The sequence below is a fragment of the Nyctibius grandis genome, chromosome 5 (assembly GCF_013368605.1).
Source record: "Nyctibius grandis isolate bNycGra1 chromosome 5, bNycGra1.pri, whole genome shotgun sequence".
Classification (NCBI taxonomy): Eukaryota; Metazoa; Chordata; class Aves; order Nyctibiiformes; family Nyctibiidae; genus Nyctibius; species Nyctibius grandis.
Window position 1 is genome coordinate 59131511 of NC_090662.1, and position 11986 is coordinate 59143496.

Genomic DNA, 11986 nt, shown 5'->3' on the forward strand with positions numbered 1-11986 from the left:
TGAAACCCCACCTGGAGTACTGCATCCAGCTCTGGGGCCCCCAACATCAGGAGGACACAGACCTGTTGGAGTGAGTCCAGAGGAGGGCCACGAAGATGATCAGAGGGCTGGAGCACCTCTCCTATGAAGACAGGCTGAGAGAGTTGGGGTTGTTTAGCCTGGAGAAGTCTCCGGGGAGACCTTATAGCAGCCTTCCAGTGCCTGAAGGGGGCCCACAGGAAAGCGGGAGAGAGACTTTTTACAAGGGCAAGTAGTGATAGGATGAGGGGTAACGGTTTTAAACGGAAAGAGGGTAGATTTAGATTAGATATTAGGAAGAAATTCTTTACTGTGAGGGTGGTGAGACACTAGAACATGTTGCCCAGAGAAGCTGTGGGTGCCCCCTCCCTGGCAGTGTTCAAGGCCAGGCTGGATGGGGCGTTGAGCAACCCGGTCTAGGGGAAGGTGTCCCTGCCCGTGGCAGGGGGGTTGGAACTGGGTGATCTTGAAGGTCGCTTCCAACCCCAACCGTTCTATGGTTCTATTCGTTCACATTATACACCGAGATGTCAGGAATAGGGGAATTTTACTGGAGCCTTCGGTATCGTTCAGGCTCGAGCAAACTAACGGGCACGAGCTCATCGCAAGGGCCGGGGGGGCAGCCCAGCCCTGGGAACAAGGACGTTTCTTCTCGGGAGCTGCGGGCTGTCCAGGACACCTCGGACGGCCACGGCGAGGCCGCCATCCTGCCCCCCCTCACTCGCCTTTCAAACCCTCCGGCACCGGCTGGCGCCACCGGCACGACCGACCCCGGGACGTCGCAGGAACGCGGCTGCTGTGCAGAGCGTCACCGTGATCAGCAACCGGCAGCGTGGCCGGCGGCGATCACCCGGTGGGGGGGTCCCGGGCCCCCCGTCACCCCCGCCCGGGACGCCCCTGCGCGGGACTGAAAGCCCCACAGCGCCCCCTGCTGCCCACCCGCTCCCCCACGGGCCCAACGCGCAGCCCCCACACCTCCTCTCAGGCCCCGCCCCTCCGGCCCCGCCTCCGACGCGCACGTCGGCGCGGCGCGGGGCGGGGCGTGGCGGCGGTTTGAATCCCGGCGGGCGGGCGGCGCTGTCTCCCGCGGGGATGGCGGTGCTGCGGCCCTTCGACAAGCTCCCGGCGCTCAACTCCGCCGTCTTCCTGGTAAGTCCGGCGCCGCCGCGCCCTGCTCCCGCCATCCCCTCCCGGGGCCCGGCCCTGCGGTCGGCACCCGCCTGTCCCGCGCCCTCCGCCGCCACAGGCCGCGTTTCAGGGGCAAGGGCCGCGCCGGCCCCGCCCCCCCACGGGGATAGGCCGCCTGGCTGCGATATGCAAATGCAGCCACTGGGGCTGACCCCGCCCACCGGCGCTCGTCCGGGCCGGGCCCCGGTTCTCGGGGCGGGCCCCGGTTCTCGGGGCTGCCCCCGGCTGGGCGCCGCCGCCGGGTCGGCCTCTGACCGTGCTTTTCCCTCCCTGTCCGCGCAGCTGGTGGGTTCGGACGAAGGCCTGCGGCAGCAGCTGGCGGAGGCGATCCTGCGAGAGAAGAAGGACTTCAAGATCAGCATGTGAGTGGTGGGGAGGGGGATGCGCCGCCTGCGGCCCCGGCCCCGGCCGCGGGACCGTACAGGGGCCCTCTGCCACCTTGTCCAGGAGATGGAGCCAAAGCAGCGGCTGTGATGCGAATCCCCGAAAAGTTCTGCACCGAAATCGCTTGTAAATGCAGGTTCTACCCGAGCGGCGGCAGCTGGAGCTGGAGGGCGTTCGTGGCAGGGGAAGCGCTTGCTCATGTGAGCGCTGGAGCGCGCTGCTGCACAGATGTGGCCGCCTCTGCAGAGGGCAAAAGGGCTCCAGGGCGAGCAGCTTGGGCGTGATTAGAGATGGGGGTGGAAAGAGCTCTCAACATTCATCATGTTCACTATGCACATACTGCTGCCCTTTGCGTGTTGGCAATGGGATGAGAGGAGCACAGGTATTTTTTTTCTTTTCTCCTGGGAGACAGACATTTGCAGGGATTAAACATCCTGGGACAAACTGGGACAAGTACAATGCTTGCAACTGCTTGAAAGCGAACAAGGTTTCCTGAAAGATGGCCATTACTTTTGGTGCTCTCTGTAGCCATTTTCTGCTTGTATGCATGCACGTGCTTTTCCTCCTTGAGCTATTAAGATGCATTTGGAATTTTAACTTTAGCTGTATGACAAATCCTGACTTAAAATCTTGATTAACTAACTTCTTATGACACAATGTCCTTGACAGCTCTCTTGCCAAGACCAAATGAGTTTAGTCAACCCTTCAGAAGGTGTTTGTGTTATTTTGCTGCTGTCATCCAAGGCTGTGCAGTAAAGGCAAACCCGAGCTAATGTTCTACTAGCCAGTTAGAGCGATTGTACTGCTCTGATCATGGCAGCTTGGATGTTTGTGCTAACTAATAGTAAATTAATTACCCAATTTTCTATGCAAATCCTGCAGCCTCTGCTGAGCTGTGGAGTGCCATAACTAGATGACTACTGGTACTACAGCTGGGTAACTACCCAAAGGCATGGAAAGTTGTGCTCTACTACAGAGCAAGATAAGTCCCTGGGCTAGTATCACTAGGGAAGCAGAAGTCCATCAGGAAGCTGAAAGCTGTGACAGTTTTTTTTTCTCACTGTGTTGCTTTGGGATTAGACACGTTACAGAGAAATATGGTATCTTGTCTGGCAAGTCTACCTGCCAGATACAGCTGTTGGGAGAAGAACTGCAGGGGTGGAGTTTTTGTGTCTCTTACCACTAGGAAAAAAAAGGCTTCTGCAGCACATATCTGGAAGCTGCTGACATCATCTAGTGATGTTGGTTTAAATATAGTAGAATTCCAAATCATGGAGGATTTTTGGTGTTGGGTTTTTTTTTCTTCCGCCAGACAATGAGATCTGATACTTGCACCACAGCTTCTCCCTAAATTTCACCTAAATTTATAAGTTTGTTTGTGCTTCAATGTACCTTTCAAGTGCACTTTGCTCATATCTTGTGTTAGTTTCAGAAAGTTTTTGTTAAATCATACCTTCCTCATTTATAGGAAACAAAACACCTTTATTTGGCGACTGGCAGACAAAACTACAAACTGCATATGATTAATAGAAGGGAATGTGTACTGTGGCCTGTGGCTGCTGGGGAAAACTGTTAAGTCCTTAAGATTTAATTGCTAGAAGTAATAATCCCCAAGGAGAACAAAATCAGTGTTTCTCTCTTGGCTTCCAGAGAGAAAGTGGATTGTGAGAGAGACTGAAATTCTGGGATTTTTGTTTGTCCAGTCTATCTTTAAGATCATCTTGCAAAAATATGGTGCTGATAATATTCTTCCCTGTGGAAGGCCCAGATAGGCACTACTGAAGCTTTTTTTTTGTTTGGTGGGTTGTTTTTGTGTGTTTGTGTTTTTTTTTTTTTGTAGTGGGAAGAGACACAAACAATCCTCCCCCTGTAATTCTTTTTCCAACAGCTGTATCGGCAGTGGTGGTATTGTGTAGAAGGACACCTAAACTAACCTAGTAACTCCTGACACAGTGAAAGGGATAAAAAGGGGGCTAATGGTATAATAGAAGCTCTTTCCAAGTTATAACTTCATCTATAAAGCTATACTAGTGATAAATTTCTGGTTTAAGGTTTTGCGAATACAACACACCTTTCTGTAACACGGACACCTGAGAAGGTAGCTTCTCCTCTGTGAGTGTATGAGCAGTATCCCTGGAATGTGACAGGAAAGCACTGACACATTTTAACTGAAACTTGACAGCAAAATATACCAGTAAAGCATTAGGGTTCACTTTGTTAGAAAGGATTCTTCTTAACAATTAAATAAAATGACTGCCATTACAGATCTCTGCAGAGAAAATGTTTCTGTGAGTCTTGTGATGCTCTAATAAGCTTCTCATGATAAACAACCTTGTCTAACAAGTATCATTGTGGCTGTCAGCAACTATGAGTAGGCTTAAGATATGTGAATACCACTTAAAGAATCACAGTGTCTCTTCAGTGCCTACGTATTTAGTAATTAGCAGGCTTCCTAGTAACTTGCTACATGGTGAACTGCAATGGTTATGTGCTCATGGTTAAGTGGATACTGCCTTGCCAAGCTATTTGGTTAAACTGGCAATTATATTCTCTTTCAGTCACCTTGCTACGTCCCTCCCCTTACCTTCAGAGATGGATCACCTTCGGCCCAGGATAGATCTAATTGCGTTTATGATTGACATCAAGAGCAAATACAGGTAAAAGAAGGGAAAAAATATGAGGAGGGCAAACTGATATTCTTTCTTGGATTGATGGCTAAATCTACATTTTTACTGTGTCAGAATTGCTGAATAGTGGATTTCAAACCCAAGACTTGCTGTGGTGGGAGAGCCCAGTAATAAATACACGGGTTTTCTGGCCTCCAGCAATGGATTAGGACTAAGCTGCTCTGTCCTATAACGTGCCTGTTGTGCACTAAGTTGCCATAGCAGAGAAGGCAGAATCTATTCCTGGATCCAGACATGGGATGACATGAACTGAGCTTTGGAAAGATGCTCTCTGTAAAATTAGATGGAAACGATGGTGGTGCTGTGCAGTTCTGTAATATGCAGATGGCTGATGCGCGCTGGGCAGTGCTAGCTAATAACCAGCCAGTTGCTGCATCTGTATCCCCAGTTCACCGATACTGCTGGTCAAGTGGGATCAGCACTACGGATGTCTCTAGGCAAAAGAGAAAGGTCTGCAGGGAATGATCCCCTTTTCTCTCATCTTTGTAGAAATGATATTTGTGTCCCTGGACCGTAAGTAAAGACTTGCTAAAGCACAAAACTCAGCGTTTTATTATTTAACTTGTGACTGATGATCCTGGGCTCTAATTTACAAAAAATGACAGGCCCAGCTGCATACTTACAGCACAGATGGTGCTGCAGAAATGTGTGGGCTAGCTCTTCTGAAAGAGCTGAAGTAGTGCTGAAGTCTCACTGGATCTTAGTGAATTTGGATGCTTAGTGTCCGCAAATCATGGAGGACACCGTTCAAACTAAGTCTTAACTGTTGAGTCTTGGGTACAAAGGATTTGTTGTGGATTATTAAATAGCTGTGGGTATTACAGAGGTCTCCGCTACCATGCTTTTAGCATAGAGCATAACTCTGCTGGCTCACAGAGCAGCAGATGTTAACATAATTTGTTTTCTAATTGTGCTTCTGAAAGTTATTCCCTTTGTCCTTATGCTGCACTGGTTTTACCTCCCTGTCCAACTGGATTGTCTGTGGTTTCTGACAGCTTGAAGAATGTTGAAGCTTCCCTAGCTCATGTGGATGCCAGCTTCTTCCTGGGGAAAGTGTGCTTTCTTGTCACTGGGGGTACGTATGGCATCTGCCCTCTTCCTCCTCTCTGAGCAGCACAACTCACTGTTGCTTTCTTTAAAACAGGACAGTGACTTAACTTGAAACAAAACAAAGGAAACCAGCGGCTTTGTCGAAAGCTTTGTTTAAATTATATCTGAACTCATCTGCCTTTTTTGTAGTGTTTTGTTAGACAAAACATGGTTCTCTTCTCATGCTCACTTACTCTCTCCTTTTTGTTTTTGTCAGTCAGACCTCTCTTCTCTGTCCATAATCCCTGAATATGATTTGTGTTATTGATTTTTATTTTTTTTCCTGTGGCACTGCAGAAGTCTGTTCTATCTGCTCTTGCAGATCTCTCTTAATGATAATCTTAATGAGCAGTGAGGAGCATATGATACTGTGGTAATAAAATGATTCTAAATGGATGAGCTACTAAACTACTAAGTATGGTTTTAATACAAGACTGGTATCCCTGCTGGGTGCTGTCTGGCTCCATTGTGCCTGTAATCTCTCTCACACACCCCCTCCCTTCAACAGCAGAGAGGGTGCTTTCCTGCATACCCTCCCTACTTCAACTCTGAGGAACTGGAAGGGCCAGTCTGTACTGCTCAGTGTTGGAACAGAGGTGCTGTCCCTGGAATTTGGGGGTCAGGAGGCCTAATTCTGGGGTGGAAAAGAGTCTTGGCATTGTCTTGTGCTATGGCTCTCCTGATGGAGTGGAGTCCTTGGAGACATCACCCTGTGATACCACATGAGCCAGGAGGGCTTCTGATGAATGACTAGAAGATTCTGCCCCTGCTGATAGTGTACTGATCCATTATCCAAAATGTTAACGTTACGGTACTCAGTAATGTGACAATACTATTCCTGCTGTCAGTATTATGAACGACTTCTGTGCTAATTCCGTTGCAAACCTTGTACCATTCTGTTTGTAGTGCTCACTGCTGCCTTCCCTTCTATGGTGCTCTCAAAATTAGCTCTGGATCGTTTTGTGGATGTGGAATCTGTGGGTACTTTTCTGCACTGAATGTTGAATATGGACTTATAATGTGGGAAAACTTTTTCTGTAGTTGGCAGGGTGAATTACTGCAGCGTAGAGATGAATGCCATCTGGAAACTGGGAGAAGTCTACTGCAGTCCTGTGCTGTTCTGTGAGCTGGAGGTAAGGTGCCTATTTGGTGTCTGAGGGATTGGTGAATTCCACTGCTCTCTGGTCTTTAGGAACATCATTACATTAGGAGTAAACATATGTACATACACTACTGTCTTGCGTCAGTGTCAGAGACCAGACTCTTTCTACAAGAACGGTAGAGGTACAGGAGTCTGTCCTTGAAATGAGTCTTCTAGATTACCCGCTCCTTCCTGTGCTACTTCAAAGCCTCAGGAAGCCAAGTCTAAATTAACAAAGACTTCTCTGATATGCAAAGCCTTGGTACACTTGTTCCTTGAGGTATTTTCTCTTCCTGGGAGCCCCTGAGCTGTTATTTGCCATGTGACTCCCTTGCCCACGTAATGCTTCCTGTTAGCTGGGCTTTGTTGCCTCACAGACTGCTTTCCCATCTGATACACCACTCTTTCCAATTACCTGTTTGGTCTGAAAAGCCAGAGGGAGAGTTTGGCATTCAGTGGTAGCACACTTCACTTTTCTGCATACTCATCATTCCACCCTCAGAGACTGCTTCCTTACCAGCAGGTAATGTCTGTGCCTTTGGCAACCCCTTCAGGGTTTTCAGCTGACAATGCTGCACCTTCCCTAACGTTAGGGGAGTAAATGGGCCTCTTTGGGATTTTCTGTAGCTAGCCACTCTGAACCATACTTAATGCCTGCTCCATTTTTTTCTTTTATCACAGCTTAGCGCTGCTTTTCTTCTTTTCTATATCAATTAAATAGTTTCTCCATTTTGTTTCCAGTTGGAAGGGATACGAGTTGCCACTGCTCAGCGACTTCTCCGGATGTTACAGATCTGTGCTGGTCACATACCAGGAGTTTCTGCCTTGTCCTTTGGCTCACTGATGAGGAACTCTGCTGATGAGTAGCTTCTCATTGTGAGAATTCAGCCACATTCATCAGTTTTTTTCACTTCAGGCATTCAAGCTGCTGCAGTTGGAATCACACTGGGAAGCTTTTTTGCCTGACTTGTCGTGACCACTCATCCAGAGCTGTTCCTAGTTGCTAATCTCTCAAGAAAAGCTTGATTTGTGTTCAGTGGGTAACGTGTAGGTGCTGGGGGGAGGGCAGTTTGAATTGGGGATTCCTATCCATTGTTACGTCTGAATCCCATTTCATGATCAAGTTTGAGTTTCACCCACTTTGCCAGCGGCCAGGAGCTGCGTGTTTTACTGAGAGAACATCAGAAGAACAGGCCACTATCCCAAATGCCGCATGTCACAGTTGAGTTTCTTAGTTTCAGTGTCCCCAAAGTCCTAGAGAAGAGGCAGCAAGCTCCTGCTTCCTTTCAATTGAAACATAGCACCTTGGACTAATGTGAAACCTCGCTGCCAGGTTTTGTCTCCCCACCAAGAGAATAATGGGGAAGGAAGGCTGTCCTGCAGCTTCTAGATAGACTGCAATTGGCAGTTAATGATCCAGCTGTGTGAGCATCTGCCCAGTGAAGGGCTCAGTATTTCCATGCCTGATACCTAATTGAGGAGGAAGGGACTAAAGAAGATAATCTAGCACTTCAGCTTGCTTTTAGATCTTTAAAGAAAAAGGCTCCATCTAACAAGCCCAGGATAACAAGCAACCCTTGTCTATGAAGCCCAGGATAACCCTACCAACCCAGCCTCCAGGACTGACCAGAGCTCAAATACACCAGACTGGACTACAGCAACATACAGAAAACACACATTGTCTCTCGCAAGTTGGGTGTATGCTGGGTGTAATGCCTTAACTAACAGGTTCTTATCAGCAGTAATTCATGCCTTATTCTTACTGCAAATCAGTAGTGTGTTTTGGAGTTCTAAGTTAATAAAATGTATAATATTTAATAATTAGTTGTGTGTTCTTTGTTTAGGTGTGTGGCATGGGCTCTAAAACCTACAACCACTTGCCCTGGCAGTGGGGCTGGTCCTTGCTGGCAGTTTGAACTCCCAGTTAGTCGGTGAGCTGCAGTCAGGGTTTCAGCCACGTGGTGGTGGCAAAAGCTTTCCGAATACAATCCTTCCTGTATACCGAGTTGAGCCACCCTCCAGAATACAGGGTTTCTTGGAACGCTGGAATGTTTCTTACCCAGAATTGTATGCCAGGTAGAAATGAACCCTAGAGAGAATGTGTTAAGATCCCCTCTGGTTTAATGTATTTAATCCCTAGTAGTCTGCTTTAATGTTCCTAGGTGCAGAGCTCTAGCTGCATGTGCTGTTTTGTTTAGCTTGTTTCTGACAGATATCTGTCTGTGCGCAGGAAAAAGCAGAAAGCAGCACTGCAGGCTTAATCAGCTGTGAGTGTTGGCAGTCCTTGCAAAGACAGCTCAGCAAGGCACAAAGCCTGTATCCTTGCTCAGAGGACACACAAATCCTAGCTCCAGTTGTATTGTTGCTGGCGGGGGAGGGCTAGGTTGTCAACTGGAACAAAAGGAGCTAAACCGTTCAGCTGTGTTATGGTGCCCAAAAGGGCTGGACTCTGGCTAAAACCCAACGGAGAAAGACATGTGCAAACTCTCGTGGCTGTGTAAGAAGGATTGGAAGCTTAGTGGGCATGCCCTACTTTCCGCTAGCTTTGTGGTCCTGAAGGTACTAGCCAGGACTTTGCCACCAGAGAGGGGCAATCATGCTGAGAAACAAGTTTCTCTGTTGGTTATGCTGTCTCAGCCTCGCTCTCGCTTTGGGTCCCTCAAAATAAACGAGACCATGGTTTAGAATAGACTGGTTTCGATTTGCTCTTGATGTGCAGGTGCAGTCTGGGGGAGGGAAGGAAGGACTGCGGCATGAAATGAGCCAGTCTTTTGTGTCCTCCGCAACTTCTGTAAGGTAAGGAGACTCTTCCGTTTCCTAGGTCACTCTCCAGTTGCATCTAATAACCATTGGACTCGGGTAAAATCCCTTCGGCCTCAAGAGTAATTTTGCTGTGCTTTCTTAACTGGTGAAAACGAAACTTTCTTTGGTTCACCCAGAATGCTTTGTAGCAACCCACACATGCTACTCTCCATTCCTGCACCTTCAAACACAGGGTTTTTTTTTCCACTGCTATGTTTCAGATGCGGTATTTCTTTCCTTCGACTACTTTCAAAGAAGAAAGATGCTGTTGGTACTTCCTACAGGTGGCTGAATCCCAGCTGGTACAAAATAAAATCTAGTTCCTTAAGAGCAGCATCACGCTTCACCTTGGGGCAAATATTTTTCTTACTCTTAGAAAAAAGTCTTCACTAGAACTGGCAGGGGAAGCGGAGCGTATCTAAGAATATGACACTGTGTCTCAGGTCCATCATGTTTTACAACCGAAAGTAGTTGGGACACATCTAAAGCTACAGCTTCAACTATGTAAATACTTCTAGGAACTGTCAGCTATTAGTTTAGACAGGCCGTAACACTGCCCCTACCAGAGAAGACGAGGCAGCTGAGGATATCTTTCATCTGCATGGAGTAGCCAGGGCTAATGTTTGATAAAGGTCTTGTGAAAGTAGTACTTGGATTGGGATCAGAGGCATGGAAGGCCTGGAGCTGAATTAAGGCTAGTGACTCAGGTTCTGTTGTGTTCAAACATCATGAAAGAGCTTGCCAAGCTGGCAGAAATCTAAACTAACAGAAATAGTTTGGAGTTACTTGCTTTCTCTCCCTCTCTCTGCCTCAGTTCCATATCCCTGTGGAGGTTTACAAAGAGAAATTCCCCTCTCTGTGGCAGAAGTGCCCGTGAGCGTTGCTGGTTTGACTGTTTCAGTTTGTGGATGTGTTTTTGTTTGTCAGCTATGTCAGGAAAATTAGTGTAAAAGCAGTTTAATTAGTGTAGAAGACCTTGCACAAGTTGCACTGGTGTCAGCTTCAGTCATGCAGTGCTTTTTTCGGAGTGGAACTGAATGAGGCTGTAATAGGGTCTCTGATGCTACGGCAGTTTGACCCACAGGGTTTTGCCTTCAGTCCAGTCACTTGAGGAAGGTTTTGTATCCTCAGCCTGCTAGCCGAGCTGCTCATGGAGGTGCTCTGTGAGAGATTTTAGCAGATATCAGCTTGGTTAGCATGACCTGTTAGGATTATAGCACTCTCTTAGCCAAGGTTTTCCAAGGGAAGTTTGGGGTTTGGGGTTTCTTTTGGTTTTGTTTTTTTTTTTTTGGTTTGCCACACCAGCAGTTAAATCAGACCAACTTTTAAGCATGATAAGACATGATATGCTTGGTCTATACTAACAGCAGAGAAAGTCTGTGTACTGATATGTCGCCTATAGTAAAAGATCTCTCTGTCCTAGAATAACCATCAGAGATAAATCCAGCCCTGGGGATTTATCTGTCCCTCCAAACCTTGAAACTTGTGGTAGAGGTTTAGATTCAAGGCCACCTCTAATATTTGCTTTGGGGACTGGTTAAAACTGGATATCTCTGCTTGCCAAGACCTGTAGTTCGAAGGGGCTGGCTGGGTTACGGCAGCGGTGGTGCTCAGCAGCTATGGTCACCCTGCAAGAGCTGCTTGGTAGCTTTCGTCATGACCACTGTCCACAGCGATGGACAAGAAGCGACTCCTGTGCTCTGCTGCCGGGAGCTGACGTGCAGAGCCACGGTAGAGGTACCTGCTCTGCTGGCAAAAGCAAGGGAGACTCTTTCTTCTGTGGGGTTTTTAACTTGTCTTGATATTGCAGGAGCATCGGGCTTTGCCCTGGCCAGGTTCCAGCTGCTCTGTCTCCATTCAGCTGGCCCAGATCCCCTGGCAGCTCCTCTGCGTGCTGAGCGTTCTCCACTTCCCACCCTGAGCTGGTGTGCAGTGTTACTGTGGGCTGCTGAACAACTGCCACTTTCCATTCAGTGACCAGCTGTCCTTCACTGATGGGGAAAAGTGATTTATATGCAAGAGAAAGCAATAGTTGGCACAGCCCAGAGCTGGGAGCCAGAAACGCTGGGCTCATGTCACCTTTGTGGCTGATTTCTTGCATGACCCTGGACAAGTGTGTTAAAATTCAGTGCCTTGCTTGCTCTGCCTCTACAGCAGGAGCTGCCTCCACTGGAGGGGTGTGATGAGGGTGAATTGACTTTGCTTTGGGGTCACAAATCTCGAATTGAGTGGAAACACACAGAAGAAACCATTATTTCCTAATTAGTGGAGTTTGATTTTTACCTACGTTCTGGGGGAGAAGGGTTTGGCCGGGACCTGCCTGCTGGGCACCTCCTGAGACTGGCTGTGTTTTGGGCTGTTTACCCACCTGCCTCTGCCACAGGGAGGCTGCCTGAAACTGGGCTGCGATCCTTCTCGTAAGGCATTGCGGAATGGTTGGGTTTTATTGTGAACTGGAACAAAACCACCCTCTGAAATGCTGAAGTTCCCCGTGCAGCTCAATTATCCTTGAATTGGCCAGTGGGAGAAATCAAAGTCTCTGGATCCCTTCCTCACCGTTAAATATTAATACGGCGTGGTGAAGCCAGGCAGGATGGCATCCCCTTGGCTCGGCTGTGCACAGGAGGGGATGTCTTGGCTGTGAAGAACTGGTACGTGAGAGAGGTTGAGCGCAGAG

At 48.1% G+C, this 11986-nt stretch overlaps 1 protein-coding gene across 1 annotated transcript; it reads left to right on the top strand.

Annotated features, from left to right (window-relative positions):
• Positions 1-1110: 1110 nt before the first annotated feature.
• CENPM (centromere protein M) lies at positions 1111-8328 on the top strand. Its single transcript, XM_068401746.1, has 5 exons — positions 1111-1568; positions 4149-4247; positions 5273-5352; positions 6408-6499; positions 7249-8328. The coding sequence occupies exons 1-5, from the start codon at positions 1111-1113 to the stop codon at positions 7372-7374; spliced, it is 855 nt and encodes a 284-aa protein (XP_068257847.1). The 3' UTR covers positions 7375-8328.
• The last annotated feature ends 3658 nt before the right edge of the window (positions 8329-11986 follow it).

Bases quoted from the DNA above. Each gene is read 5' to 3' on its own strand.
- CENPM (XM_068401746.1), top strand. From the start codon at position 1,111: ATGGCGGTGCTGCGGCCCTTCGACAAGCTCCCGGCGCTCAACTCCGCC. The intron at 4,248-5,272 runs GTAAAAGAAGGG...GGTTTCTGACAG, and splicing joins GACATCAAGAGCAAATACAG to CTTGAAGAATGTTGAAGCTT. The intron at 5,353-6,407 runs GTACGTATGGCA...CTTTTTCTGTAG, and splicing joins GTGCTTTCTTGTCACTGGGG to TTGGCAGGGTGAATTACTGC.